The sequence below is a fragment of the Setaria italica genome, chromosome II (assembly GCF_000263155.2).
Source record: "Setaria italica strain Yugu1 chromosome II, Setaria_italica_v2.0, whole genome shotgun sequence".
Taxonomy (NCBI): Eukaryota; Viridiplantae; Streptophyta; class Magnoliopsida; order Poales; family Poaceae; genus Setaria; species Setaria italica.
The window spans coordinates 45608239-45629674 of record NC_028451.1 but is presented as its reverse complement, the minus strand read 5'-3'; the positions used below and the strand labels follow the sequence as shown (position 1 = coordinate 45629674).

Genomic DNA, 21436 nt, shown 5'->3' with positions numbered 1-21436 from the left:
AAATGGGGCCCACCTAAGGAATAAAAATAATAATAAATCACAAGGGGGCTCAAACAGGACAAAAGTGCTGAGAGAAATAGTGGAAAAGAATTATAGAATTTTTTTAAAAAAATTCACCCAAAAATCTCCCATTTTTCTCCTCCTCCTATATTACTCCCCAACCCCCTCCTCCTCCAGTCGTCCCCGTCCCTCCACTCCTCCCGACGAACAGTTGGCACTGCCAATGGCGGCTCCCGCCCACGCCCTTCCGATGCGCGCCAGCCTCCTCCTCTCCTCGTGAGATCGACGCGCCTCCTCCGCTTGCTCCATTCTCCCGCCTCGTTCGTTTTCTTCGCCCCCGAGACATCGCCCGGTCGCCCCCCGCATCTCGTCGTGCTCCGGGTTCTTGCCCTCCGCCGTTCTTGGACTGGCGCGCGCCCCGGTTGCCCGCGCCGCTGAATCCGAGTGACCCGTGCGGCCGCTCTTTGTGGGCGGGATCCAGCAGGCGGTGAGCGGGAGCCACACACACACCAGGGGACGGGCAATGGCGGCCGTGACGGGCCCACTCTGCACGTGGCTCGTCGCCGCGTGCTTGTCCGCGGCATGCGACGCCGACGAGCACAAGCAGAAGCATTGCTGCCCTGGCGGAAGCGGCGCTGGGGGCGGCGTCATGTTCGGTCAGGGCCGTGAGCGCCGCCGCCTCGGCGCGCGGCGGCGTGGCGCGGCGCGCTCCGGTAAGATGAGACACTCTGACACTCAGCATTTGGTTGCCGCATGTCCTTTGTTCGCTTTGCTGGATCCTTGCATGACCGTACGTTCGTATCCTGGTGTAATCTCAGAGCATCGGTTGTATCGCCCGGGGTAAATGTGCCATTTTTATCCTGTTCCGGGTGTTACATTATGCGTTTGCGATGCGTAATGCGTGTGGAGTAGGATTATTCCTTGGATTGTTCTGAGGATATTTGATTCTTATATCTTGGTGTAGTGAGTTGTACTAGGTTAGTCTGCTCCGGGTTTTGGCCTCGCTGTCAGGTTCCCCTGCTTCTGCTTGGGATGCATTTGCTTGTGGCTACTGCTGAACTGGTGATTTCAACATTATTTTCTTTCAGCTTGTCTGGCTCTGCTTGTTTGCATTTCCTTTGTTAGTAGCACAGAGTTTTGACTTGAAAATTGAGATACAATGGGCGTTGCTCATTCCTGTATAAAATAGAAAGGGTGGGTGTGGAAGACTCCAAAATGCTAAAAATACATCTTACAAGAAGAGTCACATTTATTATGCCCTATTTTGCATCAAGCAAACATATTCTTTAGTTTTTTCCCCCTGCGTGCATGTTTGTTCAGACATCTTCAGGCTGCTATTTGTTTGTCACTCAAGCAGATAAGGTCCTCAACAAAATTGGTTGTGGTTTGCAGGAATGGCCATGTCTGTTGCCTTGCAAGCTGAAAGAAATGTTATCGAAAAGAAGAAACCTGATATCAAACAAAGGAGGGTGGTCGTCACTGGCATGGGTGTAGTGACACCATTGGGCCATGATCCCGACGTGTTTTACAACAACCTTCTTGATGGTGTTAGTGGAATCAGTGAGATAGAGAGGTTCGACTGCTCCAACTTCCCCACGGTAATACAGAGCACATGATTTTCTTCAATTTTTGGGGTGTGGTGTTGGGACTGGTTTTGCAATTTGGTCAATATTATCATGCAATGGTTGATAGTTGGACCACAATACAGAGAATTGCAGGAGAGATAAAATCCTTTTCTACTGATGGTTGGGTCGCACCTAAGCTTGCCAAGCGGATGGACAAGTTTATGTTATATTTGATAACTGCTGGAAAAAAGGCATTAGAAAATGGTGGACTCACTGAAGAACTCAGGAATGAGTTGGACAAAACCAGATGTGGTGTTCTCATTGGTTCTGCAATGGGTGGCATGAAGGTTTGTATTCTCAATGAATTCTAATTATCCACGGATACCTATTTCCAATTATCTCATACAAGATGATGGACTGTCATGCAGGTTTTTAATGATGCGATTGAAGCACTGAGGGTCTCTTACAAGAAAATGAACCCGTTTTGTGTTCCTTTTGCAACTACAAACATGGGCTCTGCAATCCTTGCAATGGATCTGGTGCAACATGATCTCTCCTTTCATTCTTTTGTATAATTTTATATGTGGATAACAGCGATTACCACAGCTCATACTTTCTGTGATTTACAGGGATGGATGGGACCAAACTATTCTATTTCCACTGCCTGTGCTACCAGTAACTTCTGTATCCTCAATGCAGCAAACCACATCAGAAGAGGGGAAGCTGTAAGTAACTTCAACCTTCCATGTTATCTTCGACAAGTAACTTCTTGTTTGTGACCTTATTCACGTTTTTCTAGGATGTTATGCTCTGTGGTGGTTCTGATGCACCTCTTATCCCAATTGGTTCGTGGCCACAATTCCTCGTTCTTCAGACTCATTTCTGTAGTTTATCTTGATCTTTGTAGACACAATTATTTTAACCACATGCCATGCAGGATTGGGAGGTTTTGTGGCCTGCAGGGCTCTTTCACAGAGAAACAGTGATCCAACAAAAGCTTCCCGGCCCTGGGACATGGTTTGTATATTTTGTTGTGTACCTTAGATTATCATAGATTCATAGTAGTTAAATGATTTACTTCATGTGCATTCTCTCTACCGATTTTTTTCAAGTGGCCCGTTTCTTGACAAATGTTGCTGGCTGGCAATAATTACCATAATTCTGTACAAGCACATCAGCACCATGTTGGTTTAAATAACTTTCTGGCTTGGTACATTTGTTGTGCTAGTGTGAGGTGATTTATCTTTCATGGTGCAGGACCGTGATGGTTTTGTTATGGGGGAAGGGGCTGGTGTTCTCGTTCTGGAGGAACTTGAGCATGCTAAGGTTTTAAACATACAATTTCTGCTGTCCCTATATCCTTCTGTTGTTTGTTTCCAGCTTGATGATGTGATTATTTTCAAATGTATCCTGAGATCAGTGCATGTTCTTTCAGGAAAGAGGTGCAAAAATATATGCTGAATTTCTTGGTGGAAGCTTTACATGTGATGCTTACCACATGACTGAGCCACATCCTGAAGGTGAAGAGTATATCTTGACCACCATGCTCTTTCCTGTTCTTTTCCTACCTAAATCTAATGGGACCATCTAATTCTAGCATTTTCATTAATTCAATATCAGGAAGAGGGATTACTCTCTGCATCGAAAAGGCACTAGCTGATGCTGGGGTAGCAAGTGAAGAAATCAACTATGTGAATGCTCATGCAACGTCTACACAATCGGGTGACTTGAAGGAGTACGAGGCTATCGTACGTTGTTTCGGCCAGAATCCTCAAGTATGCCACCTGATGCGAGCAATTTTATAACAGTTTTATAGAGTAAATTATGTTAATCTTTTTTTTTGATGGATGCAGCTAAGGGTGAACTCAACAAAATCAATGACTGGCCATCTTATAGGAGCAGCCGGTGGAATTGAAGCAGTTGCTTCTATACAAGTAAGGAATTCTTAGTACTCTTGTGGGGGCCATATTTACTTTGTATTATTGTATTATACTAATGCAAATTTTACTTCACTGAGTATGAACTATGCATTTATGGTGTTGAATTCTCCATTTACATTGTATCTTTCTGTATATCCAGTGTACCGGTTTCCAGTGCGCTTGGTAATTTGTTGGAAGACAAAAACTCTGTAACTGAAAATTGGCACATACCTGTTACAATTTTTTTCCCTTGGAAAATAAGCACATCACTTAATATTAAACTTCAATTGAAATATTTGCTTTATGTAATGGCACTGAAGCTAAGTTATTCTAAAATGATCGTCAACTACATCTGCTTGTTTGTAAGTTGCATTGTGGCAGTCTGGATGAAATTATTTACACACATATATCCTTTTCTTACTCCTATTTATTTATCTTTAAGCAGCAGCTTTTGTTTGATCCAGTTTCCTCGTACTTTTCTACAAGATTCAGGCATTGGCCATTTGAATATTACTCCAGTTATACTAAACCAAGTGTAGTAAATATTATATCACGGGCACAATGGTGCTTTTGCAATGAACATGAGGCGTTCGGGTTTATTCTCATAGCCATGAACACTTCGTTACCATTTACCACAACTGCTGTTTCGGTGTTTTTGGCTTTCAATGCAAGCATGGTGGGCTCATCATGGGGAATTCCTCTTCGTTGTTCATTGCAGGCTATAAGAACTGGTTGGGTCCATCCAAATCTGAATTTAGAAAATCCAGAGGACGTTGTGGTAAGCTCCTTTAGTGATGCAGGATTTAATGTCATCTTATCTGCTTTCTACTTCTACTAAAGAAGTTATATATGAAAGATTTACAGTAAATCTATAAGTTGAGCAAAATCTACAGGAAATCTATAAGTTGAATGGTGCCCAGATAATTATCAACTCAATATGGAGCTAATATTAATGTTTTAATGTTGATCTTGATACAGGATGTGGGTGTTTTGGTAGGACCGAAGAAGGAGAGATGTGAAGTGAATGTGGCCCTATCCAACTCATTCGGATTTGGTGGGCACAACTCATCAATTCTCTTCGCACCCTTTAAGTGAACATGGCCAACAAACTGCCATCTTCCTCGTCGTCCAACAGCTTCATACATCTAGACCTGCATATAGAAGACTAGTGGACTCTGTGACTTCCTCTACACCACACATACTAATGATGGAGGTCCAAGCTGAGGGGAGAACGCTGTGCCATACAAGGTTAAACTACGTGAAAACTCGAGGGCCCTGCAAGGTTAAACTATATCAAAATTGCAAATATATCCATCCAACGACTTACTGTATCTGGGCCAGTGTTTTCGCCTTCACCGTGAATGCCCATTGTCAGTACTATTTCCTAGATTTCGGTTAGTCCCGGAGCTGATCCTCACCCTTGCGGAGGTGCTGGGATTTTATGTTGTATTGATGTTGTGAACAATGTCGTTATTAGCCATGAAATGCTAGTTTCACTGTAAGCATTCGCTGGGCATTATCACTTTCGTTGATTTTCTGCTGTTCCTGAGTTAAAAGATTTGTGATTGGTGCCACCGTTCGGCCATTCCTCTGTACTACGAGTGGTTGAGCTTGCTTGCCTCCAGGCAGTGTAACTTATCACTGAAGAAGATAATGTATGATCAATATTTGCAAATAAATGGCAAGATAATTCTGAATTTACCATCACAATTCACACGAGACAATACAACAATACGTAGAAAACATGGAATGCAGGGAGACCGTCATGTCAAATCCTAAAACTAGAAAAGATGCCGAGTTGTCACCCTCATCAGAGTCCCAAATTCCTTTAAACTCTGCATGATGGACAACCATTCCTCTGTACTACGAGTGGTTGAACTTGCTTGCCTCCAGGCAGTGTAACTTATCACTGAAGAAGACAATGTATGATCAATATTTGCAAATAAATGGCAAGATAATTCTGAATATACCACCACAATTCACACGAGACAATACAGCAATACGTAGAAAACATAGAATGCAGGGAGACCTTCATGTAAAATCCTAAAACTAGAAAAGATGCCGAGTTGTCACCCTCATCAGAGTCCCAAATTCCTTTAAACTCTGCATGATGGACAACCATTCCTCTGTACTACGAGTGGTTGAACTTGCTTGCCTCCAGGCAGTGTAACTTATCACTGAAGAAGACAATGTATGATCAATATTTGCAAATAAATGGCAAGATAATTCTGAATCTACCATCACAATTCACACGAGACAATACAACAATACGTAGAAAATATAGAATGCAGGGAGACCTTCATGTCAAATCCAAAAACTAGAAAAGATGCCGAGTTGTCACCCTCATCAGAGTCCCAAATTCCTTTAAACTCTGCATGATGGACAAAACAAGGAGTCTTGAAAAGCAAAGCCTCAAAAGTTTTCAGAACAATGCCTCTATGCTAGCGCCATTGACACGTCTTGATTTGTGAGGGATCACTCCGAGTTCCACTTTCCCATCGCCGCCATTGCCATCGACATCTTTGACACGCGGTCGTACCAGATGATCCATCGCCAAGGCCGTCCGCTGTCGTAGTTGGGAAGAACCTTGCGATGCAGAACCTGCCTGAGCCCAGGTTGACAAGTTGAGGGTCCTTGCACTCCTTCCATTGCTCTGGCAGGCAAAGCTCCTTCCAAGCGCCCACCAGCTATGGCTGCGAGTCCATGGTGGAGAGGTCGGCCGCAGCCATTTGCCGGGTCTCGGCGGAGAGGCCAAACCAGAGCTTGAGCTCGGGCACATACTCAACCCTGCCGTGGAATGGCAGTGTCCACTCGCCGACTTCACTCCACGTGTGGCTTGCCGTGTCGAGGCAGTAGGTGCCGACGCCGTCGACGGATATGCAGACGTGGGTGCCGCCGCCGACCACAGCGTAGGAGCCGATCTCCGGAGGGTTGCGGCCACCGTGCCAGTACCTGGGCTCACGGACGAACGGCGGCGGCGGGAGGAGGTGGCAGTGCTAGGCCTTGAGGTAGGCTGCCGATCTGGGCTTGCGGTAGACGATCGAAGGCTTCGAATTGGTCGCTGTGCGGCGCGCCGCGCCGCAGCCAAGCTCTGGCTTGGGGATCTTCTCCATGACGAAAAGGCTGCTGCCCAGGGGGTTGCGGTTAAGTTTGAAGTCGGCGTCGGCGCCGGCGTTGGGGACGAAGAGGGACAAGGGCGTGGATTTGGGCCTGTGGAGGCTGTGCATGGTCGCCGCCAGGCGCGTCCGCGCGTCGAAGCGGAAGGCGTGCCCCAGCTGGTCCACGCAGATCACCGCGCAACCCGCAAGCGGGAAGCAGTCGATCTTCCACCGTTCGTCATCGTCGCTGAGAGATGGAGCTGGAGCTCGGAAGGTGAAGCTCGGGTCGGGAAGCGGAAAGCTGTCCGTCATTAAGCCGGCAGCCGCCGCCGCCGCCTGTATATTCTTCAGATGATCAGCTGCGCCGGCCGCCGGTGACTCAGGGGTAGCGTCCGGCGGACCTTGTGATTCTGATCCGGCGCCATTCGGTGGCTGCGGAGGTGTTGTAGGATGGAAGAATTGCTGGATCGTCAGGTCGACGCAGCAGAGTGATCTGACGCCAGGGAAGCCGTGGTCCACGACCAGATTCAGGAACTGCCGCGAGACGCTTATCCTCGATTCGATCGTGAACTCACACGTTCAACTCTCCAAGAAGATTGCGCGTCCCGTCCTGCCACCGATCGATCTTCCTTGAAGCGTTGAGCCGCAGCGATCGGTGACTTCAAAGCCGAGATGGCGTCAAACGCACGCCTAATTAACAAGCACCAGTGTACCACGGTGGAGAAAAGGTAAGCAAAAGGTGGACTGGCTATGGATCAAAGAGGAGAGGATGAAGATGAAGGCGAAGCAGATGGGCAAGCGGCGCTCCACTGCGCCGGAGCAGGATGGCGGGCGGCGGCGGGGGCTGAGGAGAGGAGCGTGGAGGAACAACCGAACGCCCACAACATTGCGCGGCACCCTTCTCTCCGTGGGCTGTTTTGAATGGACCTGGGCCACTCGTAAGAAAGCAACTCGATGAGCCGCAGTTGGGTGCTAGCCGGCCCAATATGGCCATATACCAACGCCGACGCAAACTTTCAACTCTGCGGCACATGTCATCAGCTATTCAGCTGTGACGATGCTCAAAAAAAGAAAAAGCTATTCAGCTGTGACATTGACAAAATTTGCAAAGAAGTGGGGCGTTGAGAAAGAAAATCGTCATTTACTAGCTAGTTCTCTCTCTGTCTTCTCCTAATCGTCGATCATGCAATTTTCTTTTAGTTTTATTATTATACAAAGATGCATATAATATAGAAAACTTTACACATTTCCCACATTTAAACTATGGAGGTACGCCACAAAAAGTGATTCGAGAACATTATATATTTTTCGAAGAGGTGCGCTTTTGTCACACTTATGTTTTAACTAGCAAATAAGCCTGTGCGCCGCAACGGGAGAAAAATATAAAATATAAAATAATTATTCAAATAACTCTATATTTGTATAAATATTGTTATTGCATAACTTTGTGTACCATTTATCTAGTGCTAGATTTTAATTTATATGACAAGAGAATGACATATAAATACTGTGTGTTGCAGGCTTGCACAACACTACAACAATACTGAGAAAGCTAGGATCTTTTTCAAGATTTTTCTATACAATAGGTGCCGTAGTTCATTTACATGAACTATGAGTGCTTTCATATAAACTGCCAAGCCTTTCCTTTCTGATTGTATCGGATGGACCACACGATTCATCTTCTACAAGCTTCCAGGGCTCCAGGCCACCACCATCATGACCGGCGGCAGCGAGCAAGGTGCCGGTACCAGCGAAGGCCAAACTGCTGGTGCTGCTTGCGGGATGGCTAGTGCTACATCTACAAGGTGCCACCCACCTCACCTCCCTTCCGTCACACTGCCGGCACATGCCACCTCCGTGGCTACGCCGGGCTCACACAGCGCCACGGCTGCGTTGTGGTAGGTGAGGGCAGAAGGGGAGCGCCGTGCGGGCGAGGCGGAGCAGGTTGAGGGCCTCTGTGTGGCGGCCGGTGATGGCATGCCGGATGGAGCGCAGAAGGCAGGGAGGCAGAGCCGTTTAGGGGCGGGGCACGAGCTGCAGGTCCATGGCGGCTACTGGAGTTCTGTTCGTGGCGGTGGCTGCAGCTTTATTCTTATTCACGTAGAGGTGACAGCAAAGTCAGCACCTTTATTCCCTTCTTCAGGTAGCGGCAACACACAAGCACCATCAAAATACCCATCGAGAAATCGGATCAGGCAAGCAAAATCTTTCTTCCCTCTGATAGTCTGATACTTCACTTCGTTGTATTTGCCATCGAGCAACCAAATCAGCCAAGTCGCAATCAACTGCAGATTGACAACCATACACAGGCAGCTCCAAATTCTTCTCGCCGCCGCATTGTGCTCCAGTGCTCGTCGGCCTGGTAGTAGGCAACGGAAGCATGGCAGTCCGACAGTTGAGCGCCTCGTGCGGCAGAGCGGAGGCGTGGTGCTGTCATTGGCACACCCGTGGTCTGCGCCGAGGCGTGTAGAGGCACCTCGCCGCCTCGGGGCCATGGCCCGGTGCGGTGGACGGGCAGACGCTCGCGCTGCGATGGCGAGCAGCCCCACGAGCGAACTCGTTTCGGCGCATTGACCTCCCTGCCTTGTTCTCTTTCATGGTGCGCGGATTCGCTCAACCTATTCTTGATGATGGTTCCCTGTCGATTTTATATCTTGAATCCTCTCTGCCTTTTCTGCTTCGTGTTCGGATCGATTTCTTGCCATGTCCGGAGCCGCGTAGGAAGTTGAGCGTGTGCGTGTAGACGGGATCCCATCGACCTCCTGTTTTCTTTTTCCATATACAAGGATTGCGGATTGATTATGAAAAAGTTAAGAGTTTTTTTTCAAAACAACCACGACGGTTGGAAGAAATAACCGCACTTACTTCAATACTAGCAAATATGCCCGTATGTTGCAACGGGAACAAACACCAAGTCAGTAGTAGGTTAAACAAATTGTGGAGGTGTAAAGTACGAGTACTCCTTTCATTTCAAATTGTAGGTCGTTTTAATTTTTCTAAGTACATAGGGCTCGTTTGACAGTACTATGACTGTGGTTGAAATGGCTCTGGCTGCGGCTTCTCTAGTGGAGCGCAGTACATCATTCCTACATATATAACCAGTTAACACCAAATTTGTTACCTTGGGAACCACCTATCCCGTAGCAACTGTTTGTGACACATGAACTCACTATTGGCAGCATCACACCGCAAGTAAAAATAAAGATCTAGGAGGGAAACATGAAAAAACATAGCAACTTGATTGGTAGAAAATACAGTAACAAACTAGATACGACAGCAGCCTGAAATCTAAATGACAGATAGTATAGAATGCATGTTAGAAACATCACCAGGCAACTTAATTGGCAGCACAGCATTGCCTTCTGTTCATTGAAAGCAGCAGTTGTTCTATCTAATCTGAAAAGTGGAAATAAGTTATTCCAAAGATAGTTCCTCTATTAAAGCATGTTACTTCTTACTGATCTCTTTAACATTTAGTATTTTTGCTTATGTTCTTTTTTCTCAACTATAACTTTCTCTCATAGTTATGCTTCAAAATTGTAGTAGGAAATATGCTACACCTTATTGTGGAAGCCTGTATAGCCAGGAACTTATTTTTCTCTGGTTCATATATCACTTTCACCTTGTCATAGCTGGAAACAACTTTGTTTCTGTCTATAGAAGACAATGCAGGGGATATTGATCTTGCAACAGTTGCAATTGTGTCTCCACAGGTCACCACTTTGCACACCGCTGATCTAGATGCAGTCACTTGTTCTACCTTACATTGCTGCTCTTATGCATCAGGCATAGATAAATTGCTGAACTCAAGTGAACTTTGCAAATGCAGAAAATATCGGTACCGGAATTTGCTTAACACAAAAAAAGCAGTTAAAACAAGAAATAGGTAGTCAATCTTTTGTCCAGGCAATACAACAAGCAACTGGTGTGCATCAGAGCTGAAGTAGAAGGAAGGGCATGGACCTATGAGCTTTCTCCATGGTAGGCTCATCCTGATACCCTTAGTTCACCTGATAAATCTTATTGTCCCAGGATAAACTTGACGAATCAGCTTTCTCATCACCAAATCAAGCACCTACAATGACCAAATCGAAACAAAACAAACCAAAACGGAATACATATTCACAAAATCGAACTGCAGATCAACCAAATGAATCTATGGATGCATCAAATTGAGGGCTCTGCGATAACCTGAAAGGGAGGGCTCTACGATAACCTAAAAGGGAGGGCTCTGGGAGGTGAGGGGCCCATGGATGTGAGGAGATGCTGCAGTCGTGCTGCATCTCGCCCTTGCGCTGCCATCTCCCTAACTGGGAGCACTGAGAAGAGCATCGTAGAGGACGCACGCGAGGGAGAGACGGTAGGGCGGCGCTACGAAGGGAGGAGAGGAGGCAGTCCACCGCTAGCGTCTCTGCTCCACCGCCACCTCCGGAGCTTCCTCCCTCCACCAGCCCCAACTGCTTCCGCTCCAGGCGTCGTAGTTCGCTGGCCCCACCACCGCCTCCCTCCGCCTCACGTCCCACGGCCCCAACACCCCCTCCCTCCGCCTCACGCCCCAGCGCCGCCAGCCCGCTGGCCCCCACTACTAGCCGCTGCCCACTCCTCTGCTCCGCACGGCGGATCACACCTCCGTCGCGCCCCATCGTCGCCATACGCCCCAGGCCGGCCGGCCTCGTCCATGCCGTCGGTCCCCTCGAGTCTGCTCCTCAGCGCACGCCGTCGGCCCGTGCCCCAGCGTCGCCGCCCGCAAGCCTTGTATTCATTCTCCACCCCCTCCTTCCTGCCCCCGCCGGCCCGCACCACCAAGCGCCCGGCCAACCTCGCCGTCGAGGCTACGCGCAGGGGCAGCTCGGGGCAGCGGCAGGGCACCCCGCTCCAGCCGCCACCCGCGCGTAATCCGCCTCTCTGTTTTGAAGGAAGGAGAAGATTTTTTGTGTTAGAGCAACTCTAAAAGACTGCTAATTTTATCCTCAATACCTCCTTTAGGAAAAAAAGAACTCCAACAGTCTACCTAAAACTCCCAAAATATTAGCAACGCGAAAAAAAACACCGCCCGCCCCGCATATATTCGCGTCGGCCGCTCTTCCCCAATCCGCCTCCCTCCCCTTCCCCGCGCGCGTTTTTTCCCGTCGTGCTGTGCCCGGACTGCGGCGACTCCGTCGAGCGGGCGGCACTAGGGCAGGCTGACATCCTGGACGCACACGTGCAGTTGGGCAGCTGCAACCCGGCGAGGGAAGCGCAAGCCGCAGTGCCCCGCGCCGCGGTGCAAGGAGGCGCTCACCTTCTGCAACACGATGCAGTGCAAGGGGTGCGGCCTCAAGGTATGCCTCAAGCATCGGTTCCCGGCGGACCACAGCTGCGCGGCGGCGAGAGTGGCGGCCGCGAGGAGGGTAGCCGATGGGAAGAGCGGCCACGACGCACGGAAGAAGGATGGCGGCTGACGGCTGCTAGTGGTGTCCATCCGGAGCTTCAAGATCTGCTGAGCTTCAAGATCTACTGAGCTTTGATGTAGCTGTAGCTTCAAGATCCGATAGGGCGAGCAGCGGGGCGGCAGCGCCGGCGGCGGGCGGCGGCGATGCGCGCCTCGCGCACTACGGCGGGCGCCTGCACTACGTGGCTAGCGACGGCGTGCAACTCAAGGTCTGAGTGCTCGACGACGACGACGGCTCCTCACCTGCTGCGCTCCGGTGGCGCCTGAAGCACGCGGTCAATTTTTCAGACAGATTTTAGCCTTACACCGCTGTTCAATTTTTCTTTCTTTTTTCTGCATAAGTTCTTAATTTCTCAGTTCAACTTTAGAAACTTCCCATTCTTACAGTTGCATAATACTCACCTCATATTTGTATTCACTTCAGGTTCGAGGAGATAGAGTAGAAGCACAAAGCTCCAGAATGCCCATGGAGCTTGTATTCAGGCACTGCGACAAAGACACACTGAAGATAGCTATGGTGAAGTATGAAGAGACTTTCGGACAAGTAAAGCTGAAAGGCTTCGATCTCTACAGCATTCCAATTTTAGTGTTTGGAGAGTTGGAGAGACATTCTTTCTAGCAACAGAAATTCTTGAATTAGTATAAAAACACTGTAGTGGTGAATGGGTGTTTACAGGGACTCAGCTACTGAACTATTCCTGCTCCCATATTACATGTTGTAGTGCTCATAATTCTTGAAGATTGTTGGTAATTATAGTGCTATAAGAGTTTGGATTCTACGTACCTTGAACTTCACTAATATCAACTCGGCTATACTGCTAACAGATAATCCAAGTACAAACGTTGTTCTGCATTTTGTTTCCTTTTCTATGTAGATCCCTTGAAAGCTCAAACAACACTACTCAAAACAGAAGGGGTTGAGGAGGTCCGGTGCATGGCGCTGCACCCGGAGAAGGACTCCGGACGCCCGGTGTCATGGGTCGAAAGGTGGGCAGGCCAAGTATATTGGCCAAATTATGATGATGTGGCCTTTTTTTAAATTATTGAGGGATAGTTTTTAGCGTTCTGCTGTGGTCTAATATATTTTTGGGGGAAAATTTTTTTAGCATAGCTCCCAATACCTCGTTTTGGGGAAGAAGTTTTTGGGGAACTCTTAAAATTGCTCTTACCCCCCTCCCTTCCCTCCTTTTTCCACCCGATCTCCCCTCTCTTTAAAATTTGGACCGCGGATTGAGGATTTTTTGCAAAATAATCATGACGGTTGAAAAAGAATGACGGCCGGAAGAAACATCCGCTATTTAATATTAGGTATAGATTGTACACATATATACAAAGTCATTTTAGGGCCTATGCATGTTTGAAAGGAAAAAAAAAGGCGATGCATGGAGTATACGGTTCCCTTCTTGAATTAAGAAAATAGACGCGCGGTGCATGCATAAATAAATTAATAAATGCATGAATGAATTTTAACATATGCAGCCCGTGTTTGTTTAGCAGTTCCTTCTCCAAAATCAGAAAGGGGAGAAAGCGACGACCCACCCCACCACCGCCTTGAATTCAACAGCAGCAAAAAGAGAAGATACACTAGATTTGATGAGTAAATTTCCTCTCCGTGAGACACAGCAAAGTGAATACTCTCCCTATCCTATACTATAGCAACGTTTAGATCTGTTAAATCGAACACTCTTAACTCTGACCAACAATATTTCTTAGATCCTGAGAAAGCTGCTAGGCTCAGGCAACAATCTCACACGTTGGATTTTGACAGCATGGGGTTGGATGGTGCTGCGTGGTCGCTAGCAGAGGCTAGCAGCTGACTGGCAGGGAGCAACCTAACGAGTCCTTAACGTGTGATAACGCTGTTGAAAAATAGGAATAAATCAAATCACATATAGTTAGGAACGGCTAGCAGATCAGTGCGAACAATTAAAGCTAAGACGACTTTGGGTAATTAATCACGAGGATCAGATGAGAAAGACGATGTGCGATACATGCAGCTTCCCCCGGAGACTAATGCCAATCTGCTGAGTATATGCTTGCCTGGCGCGTCGTAAGTGCAGCAAGCATCTACAATATAATCGTGGCGCGCGTCTAGGGAATATTCGAGTGGTGAAAGACCTCCACGCACGCAAATGTTTTAGCCATTAGATTGAAAATGGAGGGTCCAGATGAATCCTAGCTTTCCTCTCATCTTCTTCCCTAACGAGCAACGAGTCAGTCCCGTGCGCGTGTGGCCATCTCGCCCCGCTGCCCTAGGCTCCGGCGGCGCCCCTGCCGCCTGCGTGGCCACCGCCGATGCTAACCAGTTGAAAATTGACGCCCCCACCGCCTCCACCTCCCAACCGGGGCTTCCACGCTGCTCGGCTCTGACAGCATCCCCCTTCCCCCCGCCACCATCTCTGTTCCCCTGCCATCTCGACCGCCACCACTGCCGACCGGTTAGCTGCCCCAAAAGCTCCTAATCCCCAATCCCTGATCCCCAACCCCAAACCCCGAAACCCTAACACTAAAGGGCTCGCTGGCGCCATTGCTAGAGTAGGAGGAGAAGAAGAGCTATCGTTCGTCGATTGGTGCACAAACATAGGAGTGCGAGAGTTTCTCAAAACACTCAAGTGTGATGTAGCTTTCCCTACTATAATCATACAGCGAGCTGCGCTAAACCTCCAAATGTGCGTCCATCAATTAGCAATGTAGACGCTAAAACACTTGTTTTTAAGCGAGGAGGAACACGCACGTATAAGCTATAACCATACATGAAAAAGCTAATAACACTGGTAGAGAGGAGACCTTCCATTCAACGTTTTTAGTCCCGGTTGCTTTTATACCCGGGACTAAAGGTCCTTTAATCCCAGGTCAAACGTCCACCACCGACGGCCACCGATGACGGGAGCTTTAGTCCCGGTTGGTAATATCAACCGGGACTAAATGGGGGACTTTAGTCCTGGTTGGTGGCTCCAACTGGGACTAAAAAGCCCCTTTCCACGCACCCCCCTCTCTCTCCACCTTATCTTCTCATCCTCTCCCTTCCTCCCTTATCTCGCGCAGGCAGCGCTCTTCTTTCTTATCTTCTCTTCTCCTCCTCTCTCTTTCTTCCAGGTGGGCGGGCCTCTGGCACAGGCGGCCGGCCGGTGCGGGCAGCCGGCGTGGGTGGGTGGGCCTCCAGCACGGGCGGGCGGGCGCGCGGGGCTGGCGCGAAGGGAGGGACCTTTAGTCCCAAACAATTAGTCCCAGTTAGTTTTTCAGGAGCTATGAGATTTAACCGAGACTAAAAGCACCAGTGTAAAAAAGATAGCCACCAGCGCCCTGATGGTTTTGGAACCTTACCTTTTTGGACCGAAAATAGGCGTAGACGATTTCGGCCTGGGGGTGGATTTGACCGCTTTGGCTAATGGCTAGCTTGCTTCCGGTAGGGGATCCCGAGCCACGTCCTCCGACCTCCCCTGCCTATATAAAGGGACCCCAGCGATCATCGTCTCAAACAACACAAAAACCACATTGCCAGTGTTGCTAGCAATAGCATTCCTCGCGAGCGCAGATAGGGTTTAGTAGTTGTTCGATCGCTCGCTTCGAACAACTACCAACAATTCACTCGATACACCTTTCTACTCCTCGCCACAGCTTGCCCATCATCTGGTCTTGCATTAATTCCTTGAGAGAATTCATATGGATGTCGTAGGGGGCGCCGCCGGCAGTCCGGCATGCGCCGGCGCCATGACCGCGCTCGCCCTCCTGCTCTGCGCCTTCATCTACGCTGCCTGGCTCTCGCCGGCGGCCACCAGGCGCCGCCTCCGCCAGGCCGGATTCGATGGGCCCAGGCCGTGCTTCCCCTTGGGCAACCTGCCCGAGATCACGGCCGCCACCACCACCACCACCGGCAGCAGCAAAAGTAGCATGGCACTACAGCTGCTGCCCTCCTCCGGCGAGCCAGCGAGCGACATCCACGCCGCCGTGTTCCCCTACTTCGCGCGCTGGCGCCAGGCCTTCGGCAAGGTCTTCGTCTACTGGCTGGGCACGGAGCCCTTCCTGTACGTGGCCGACCCGGAGTTCCTCAAGGCGGCCACCGCCGGCGCGCTTGGCCGGCGCTGGGGCAAGCCCGACGTGTTCCGCCGCGACCGAATGCCCATGTTCGGCAGGGGGCTCATCATGTCCGAGGGAGAAGAGTGGGCGCTCCACCGCAACATCATTGCGCCAGCCTTCTCCGCCACAAACCTCAACGTACGTACCCTTCAAGTGCAAGCATCATGGTTAATATCGCATGCATAATAATGGATTTGCATTGCAGGGCATGATCGGGCTGATGCAGGAGACCACCGCCAAGATGCTCGCGCGGTGGAACGACGCGGTGGCGGCCGGGCAGAGCGTCGTCGACGTGGAGAGTGGCGTGGTCCGAAACGCGGCGGAGATCATCGCCAAGGCGAGCTTCGGCATCACCGACGCCGCCGCCGGCGCGCGGGTGTTCGACAAGCTGCAGGCCATGCACGCGACGCTGTTCCAGTCGAGCCGCCCGGTGGCGGTGGGCGTGCCGCTGGCGCGGCTTCTGCACGCGCGCAGGACGTACGGGGCGTGGAGGCTGGGGCGGGAGATCGACGCGCTACTCATGGAGATCATCGACGCGCGCCGCCGCCAGCAGCAGCAAGGGGGCAAGGACCTGCTGTCGCTGCTGCTGGCCGGGGCCGAGGCCGAGCCGGGCGCCGCCGGCGCGGAGCGGAGGAAGAAGCTGACGGCGCGGGAGCTTGTGGACGAGTGCAAGACCTTCTTCTTCGGCGGGTTCGAGACGACGGCGCTGGCGCTGTCGTGGACGCTGCTGATGCTGGCGGCGCACCCGGAGTGGCAGGCGGCGCTGCGGGAGGAGGTGACCCGGGAGGTGGGCGAAAGCGGCGAGGAGGCGCTGGACGCCGCCGCTCTCGGGCGGCTGACGAAGATGGGGTGGGTGATGAGCGAGGTGCTGCGGCTGTACCCGCCGGCGCCCAACGTGCAGCGGCAGGCGCTGGAGGACGTCACGGTGGCGGCGGAGGGCAACAACAATGTCGTCGTCGTCCCGCGGGGCACCAACATGTGGGTGGACGTAGTGGCGATGCACCGCGACGCGGCGCTGTGGGGCGGCGACGCGCAGGAGTTCCGGCCGGAGCGGTTCGAGCGGGACCCCGTGCAGGGTGGGTGCCGGCACCGCATGGGGTTCCTGCCCTTCGGCTTCGGCGGCCGCATCTGCGTGGGGCGCAACCTCACCGCCATGGAGTACCGCATCGTGCTGGCCATGCTGCTGCGCCGCTTCCAGGTGTCGGTGGCCCCAGAGTACCGCCACGCGCCCAGGTTTATGCTCTCGCTCAGGCCCTCCGCCGGCATCCAGCTCCGCCTCACGCCGCTCTAGCCTATTCATCGGTCAGCTGTCAGCATGCATGGAGCCTGGATTAATTAACTAATTAATAATAATCCTGATCCAGATCGAGTTCAATTCTGCAGCTATAGATTTTAGTTCACAATGTCATTCTAAAGACTGAAATTTCATCAGGCACAAATCTTTTAGCCCTGCGCAGTCCGGCACTACACCAATTCCACCGCAAAAATTCGTTTTCCTCTGACAGAAAATTTTAACCGTCCAAATGTCAATAATAATGATAAAAATAAATAAATAACAATTTTAATAAAATAAATAATGATGAAATTTTAATAAATAAATAATAATATAATAAATAATAATATAAATAATAAATAAATAAATAAAAATTTTAAATTATATAATGTTGGGGCCCTCCCTAAACGAGAAAGCACCCTCCAAAAATAAGCGTATGCTGCTATTTGTGGCGTGCACACGGTATTCTTTAGTAAAAGGCGAAAGAATAGTTCGCTCTGTGCTCACCACGCAGCTGCGTATTTTCTCTGAGCAGCCACCCGCTCCCTTATGTAGCCGGCGCTCAGCCTCGTCCCTGCCTCGCCTGGCGAGGTGGTACTAACACCACAGCAAGCCAGCAACGCTTCTGTTGGTCTCTTCCCTTTGGGCCTGCAAGCGCTACAAGCCCGCGCGCCTCACCAGGAAAGCCAACCTAGCCCAGCACGGTTCTCGGTTTAAGCCCACTCGCGCTTGGCGAGCGCGATGTAGCCCACAGTCGCCGACGCAGACCGCCGCGCCGTGGGCTCGTAGCCCGCGAGCACCAATACGCACACAGACAAACCCGAACCGGCATTCGACGTGCGTGTTCGCCTGTGGGGTGTTGTAGCCGAATCCCACATCTTGTGCGGGTGGCCGCATCTTATCTTGATCTTGTACCTAGCTAGCAGCAGCCGTAACCGCAAGGACTCTGCTTTGGGATCCATGGAGGGCGAGCAGCTCGCGGCTGCAGCGCGGGACATCGCCGAATTCTCCATGCTGCTCGTCCGCCACCTCGGCGGCCACCACCAAGAAAACAAGCTCCAAGGGCCCACGAACCTGGCCTTGTCGCCCGCGTCCCTCCACACCATCCTCTCCCTCCTCGCGGCCGGTGCCACGGGCGCCGTGCGCAATCAGATCGTCTCGTTCCTCGGCCCCGCCGGCGGGGACGCGCATGTGGCCCTCGCCGCCCACGAAAACGTCGACGAGGTCCAGGACGACGATGATGACGACGAGGCGCCTACGCCACCGCCTGAGGTCCGGTGCGCCATGGGCGTCTGGGTGGACTCCTCCTCCCTTGTCCTCAAGCACGCTTTTGCGGCCATGGCCGCCTCCAGGTACAAGGCAGACGCGCAAGCCATCTCCTTCAGAAACATGTTACGTGCCGCATTACGATCCGTGGGATGGGATCCTCCATCTGCTGCATGCTAATGAAGTATATTTCGATCAGCCTGCGCAGGCCAGAGCAGACTAGCAGAGATCAACAAGTGGCTCGAGAGCAAGACCGGCGGCCACGTCCAAGGCCTCCTCCCGGGGAGCTCCATCAGCGCGTCCACGCTGCTAATCCTCGCCAACGCCATCTACTTCCGAGGCTACTGGTACGACCACTTCCTGCCGGATATGACGCGGGACGCCACGTTCCACGTCTCACCCGGTCACGAGGTCACCGTGCCCTTCATGGAGGGCAAGGACCTCCACGCCAGGATGCAGGTCATCGGCCACCCCGGCTTCAAGGTCCTGCGGATGCCCTACGCCGCCGGCATGTGCCAGCAGCAGCAGAGTTTCTCCATGTACATCTACCTCCCCGACGACCGCGACGGCCTGCCGCGCCTGGTGCGCGAGCTCAACTCCGAACCCGCGGCTCTCCTCCACGGGAGACCCGTGCCCGACCGGCGGGTAGCTGCGGATCCCGAAGTTCGACGTCTCGCTCAGAGCCGACGTCTCCCGTCTCCTTGAAGACCTTGGCCTGGACCTGACGATGTTCCGTCCCGCCGGCGACTCCTTCTCGGAGATGGTGGCGCTGCTGGCCGGAGCCGACGATGAGGATACGCTGCCACCCATGGCTGTCCCCTCCATCGTGCAGCAGTGCTCCGCGCACGTTAATGAGAGAGGCACCGTTGCTGCGGCGGCCACCGCGCTGGAGATTCTAGGCTTTGTCATGGACGACTCTCCCGAACCTGTTGTCGACTTTGTTGCTGATCATCCTTTTCTTTTCTTTATCAAGGAGGACCATAGCCGTGTGGTTGTTTTCGCCGACCAGGTCGTGGACCCTTCAGATCACCACGTTATTACTTATTAGTTAATGGGCAATACCCTTCAGAGTACCATTTAGCAGTCATTAGACAAGTTTGTCACGTCCTCAAATTACCAACACATAGTAGATGGGCAATACAACGAGACTTCCTAGTGAAAGCACCTAAAATTACTGGAAGATGATAAGTTGTCACTTAAAGTCTGAATAAGATGATGCAAGTTTCTTTGAAGGCAAAGCACCGAAAATATTCACAACACGGCCTCAGTGAAATGGCTTTGAGTCCTTGATGTGCGTCTCGACTTGTGCTTGATCATTCGGAGTTTAACTTTCGCATCACGGCCAGTGGTGGATGCAGGCCAGCAGCCAAGGGGGCCTCATCCACCCATCCTTCTTATTCCTCCTCATCTTCTCCCTCTTTCTCTTCTTCTTCCTCCTCTCCTTCATCCATGATCAAAAATTGTAGGTGGAGCTTGGGGGCTCCATAGGGTGCACAGCTTGGGGGGGGGGGGGGGGGGAAACCCCCCAAGGCCCCTTACATCCGCCCCTGATCACAACACAACCATTGCCATTGGCATTGGTATTGTCGTCATAACGGCAACTACCACTGACACCGTGGACCACAGCCGATGCGACCTCCACTCCTATGAGCACAACAAAATATCGAGAAATCGGTTCATGGTCATAGTAGTCTTTGTCAGTCCCTTTGGAAGAATCTTGCCATGTAGAACCTGCTAGAGCCGAGGTTGACAAGTTGAGGATGATCATATTCCAGCTATTCCTCATGCGGGTCAAATTCCTTCCCAAAGCCAACAAATTGTGTATGTGGCTGTGAGCCTGTGAGTCCATGGCGGAGAGGTCAACGCTCAGCGGCAACCAAGTGCGAGTGCCCATACTTAATCTTTCCAAAAAGAGGTAGCACCCATTGCCGGCTTTATCCCATGTGTTGCTCATCGTGTCCAGGCAATAGGTACCTCCGTGTAGGGTTGAAAACGGATGGGATAAATCTCATCCCATCCATTTTTCACATTTGACCAGTCCGTTTTTCATATTTATGGATAAATCCGAAAACGGGACGGGAAGTGGGAGAGGATCTACCCCGTCCATTTTTACGGGATCCCGTTTTTAGCCGGGATGAACCGTATTTATCCCATATTTAATAAATTTGGGATAGACTTAATATGCGTTATTACCTAGCTTTAATTCAATATCCTTATGGTCCAAGAGGCCATACTAGCCATATGTTTCCTGAAAGATCATTATCCTAAGAGTCCTAAGAGGTACCAAAACATGGTTGGCAACTAGCAAGCAACAAAAAATAATATTGTCGTGTGCATGCGTACCCAAGTATGAGTTCCTGTTTAAGTGCATGGTTCCCGCCTATTTTCGTAGTCTCATTCATCCTGCTCCTGTTCCCGACTATTCTGGACCCCGATCCTGTTTTTGATGATAAAATGTGGGAATGAAAACGGGAAGGGTTTTCCCGTCCATTTCCATCCGTTTTCATCCCTACCTCCGTGCAGTGCCTAGCCTTGCGCAGGGTGGATAAGAAAGATGTTGGAGCCCACCACTGAATAGAAATGGCGGCACGAGCAGCTGGCAGTGAATTTCTTGCTTGGCTCCATGCTGCTAGCCTTCTCTGGTTCGGGAATCACCTCCATGACGTAAAGGCTGCTACCACCGTGATGATCGCCGGCATCGGCACCGGGGACAAAGAGGGAGATGGGATGCAATTTCGCCTTGTGGAGGTTCAGCATGGTCACCACACGTGAAAGCATCTAGGCCCCTAATTTGTGTTTTGGTAATT

General features: G+C 50.8%; 3 protein-coding genes and 1 pseudogene across 3 annotated transcripts; 3 read left to right on the top strand and 1 right to left on the bottom strand.

Moving 5' to 3' along the window:
* The first annotated feature begins 177 nt into the window (after positions 1 to 177).
* Positions 178 to 5058, top strand: LOC101763737 (3-oxoacyl-[acyl-carrier-protein] synthase II, chloroplastic). Its single transcript, XM_012844089.3, has 13 exons — positions 178 to 713; positions 1393 to 1598; positions 1709 to 1912; positions 1994 to 2104; positions 2195 to 2290; positions 2365 to 2410; positions 2503 to 2582; positions 2823 to 2891; positions 3001 to 3085; positions 3186 to 3340; positions 3419 to 3499; positions 4203 to 4262; positions 4463 to 5058. Exons 1-13 carry the CDS (start codon positions 524 to 526, stop codon positions 4577 to 4579), a joined length of 1500 nt encoding a protein of 499 aa, XP_012699543.1. The 5' UTR covers positions 178 to 523; the 3' UTR covers positions 4580 to 5058.
* An 848-nt stretch (positions 5059 to 5906) lies between these two features.
* Positions 5907 to 6894, bottom strand: LOC101782242 (annotated as a pseudogene).
* Positions 6895 to 15371: 8477 nt separating this feature from the next.
* Positions 15372 to 17476, top strand: LOC101781843 (cytokinin hydroxylase). The gene is made up of 2 exons (XM_004959772.2): positions 15372 to 16228; positions 16296 to 17476. Exons 1-2 carry the CDS (start codon positions 15677 to 15679, stop codon positions 17379 to 17381), a joined length of 1638 nt encoding a protein of 545 aa, XP_004959829.2. The 5' UTR covers positions 15372 to 15676; the 3' UTR covers positions 17382 to 17476.
* Positions 17477 to 18239: 763 nt separating this feature from the next.
* On the top strand, positions 18240 to 19732 carry LOC101763056 (serpin-Z1-like). The gene is given in 3 exon segments (XM_022824066.1): positions 18240 to 18715; positions 18829 to 19276; positions 19278 to 19732. Coding segments are annotated over 3 exon segments (1011 nt in total). The 5' UTR covers positions 18240 to 18552; the 3' UTR covers positions 19678 to 19732.
* The last annotated feature ends 1704 nt before the right edge of the window (positions 19733 to 21436 follow it).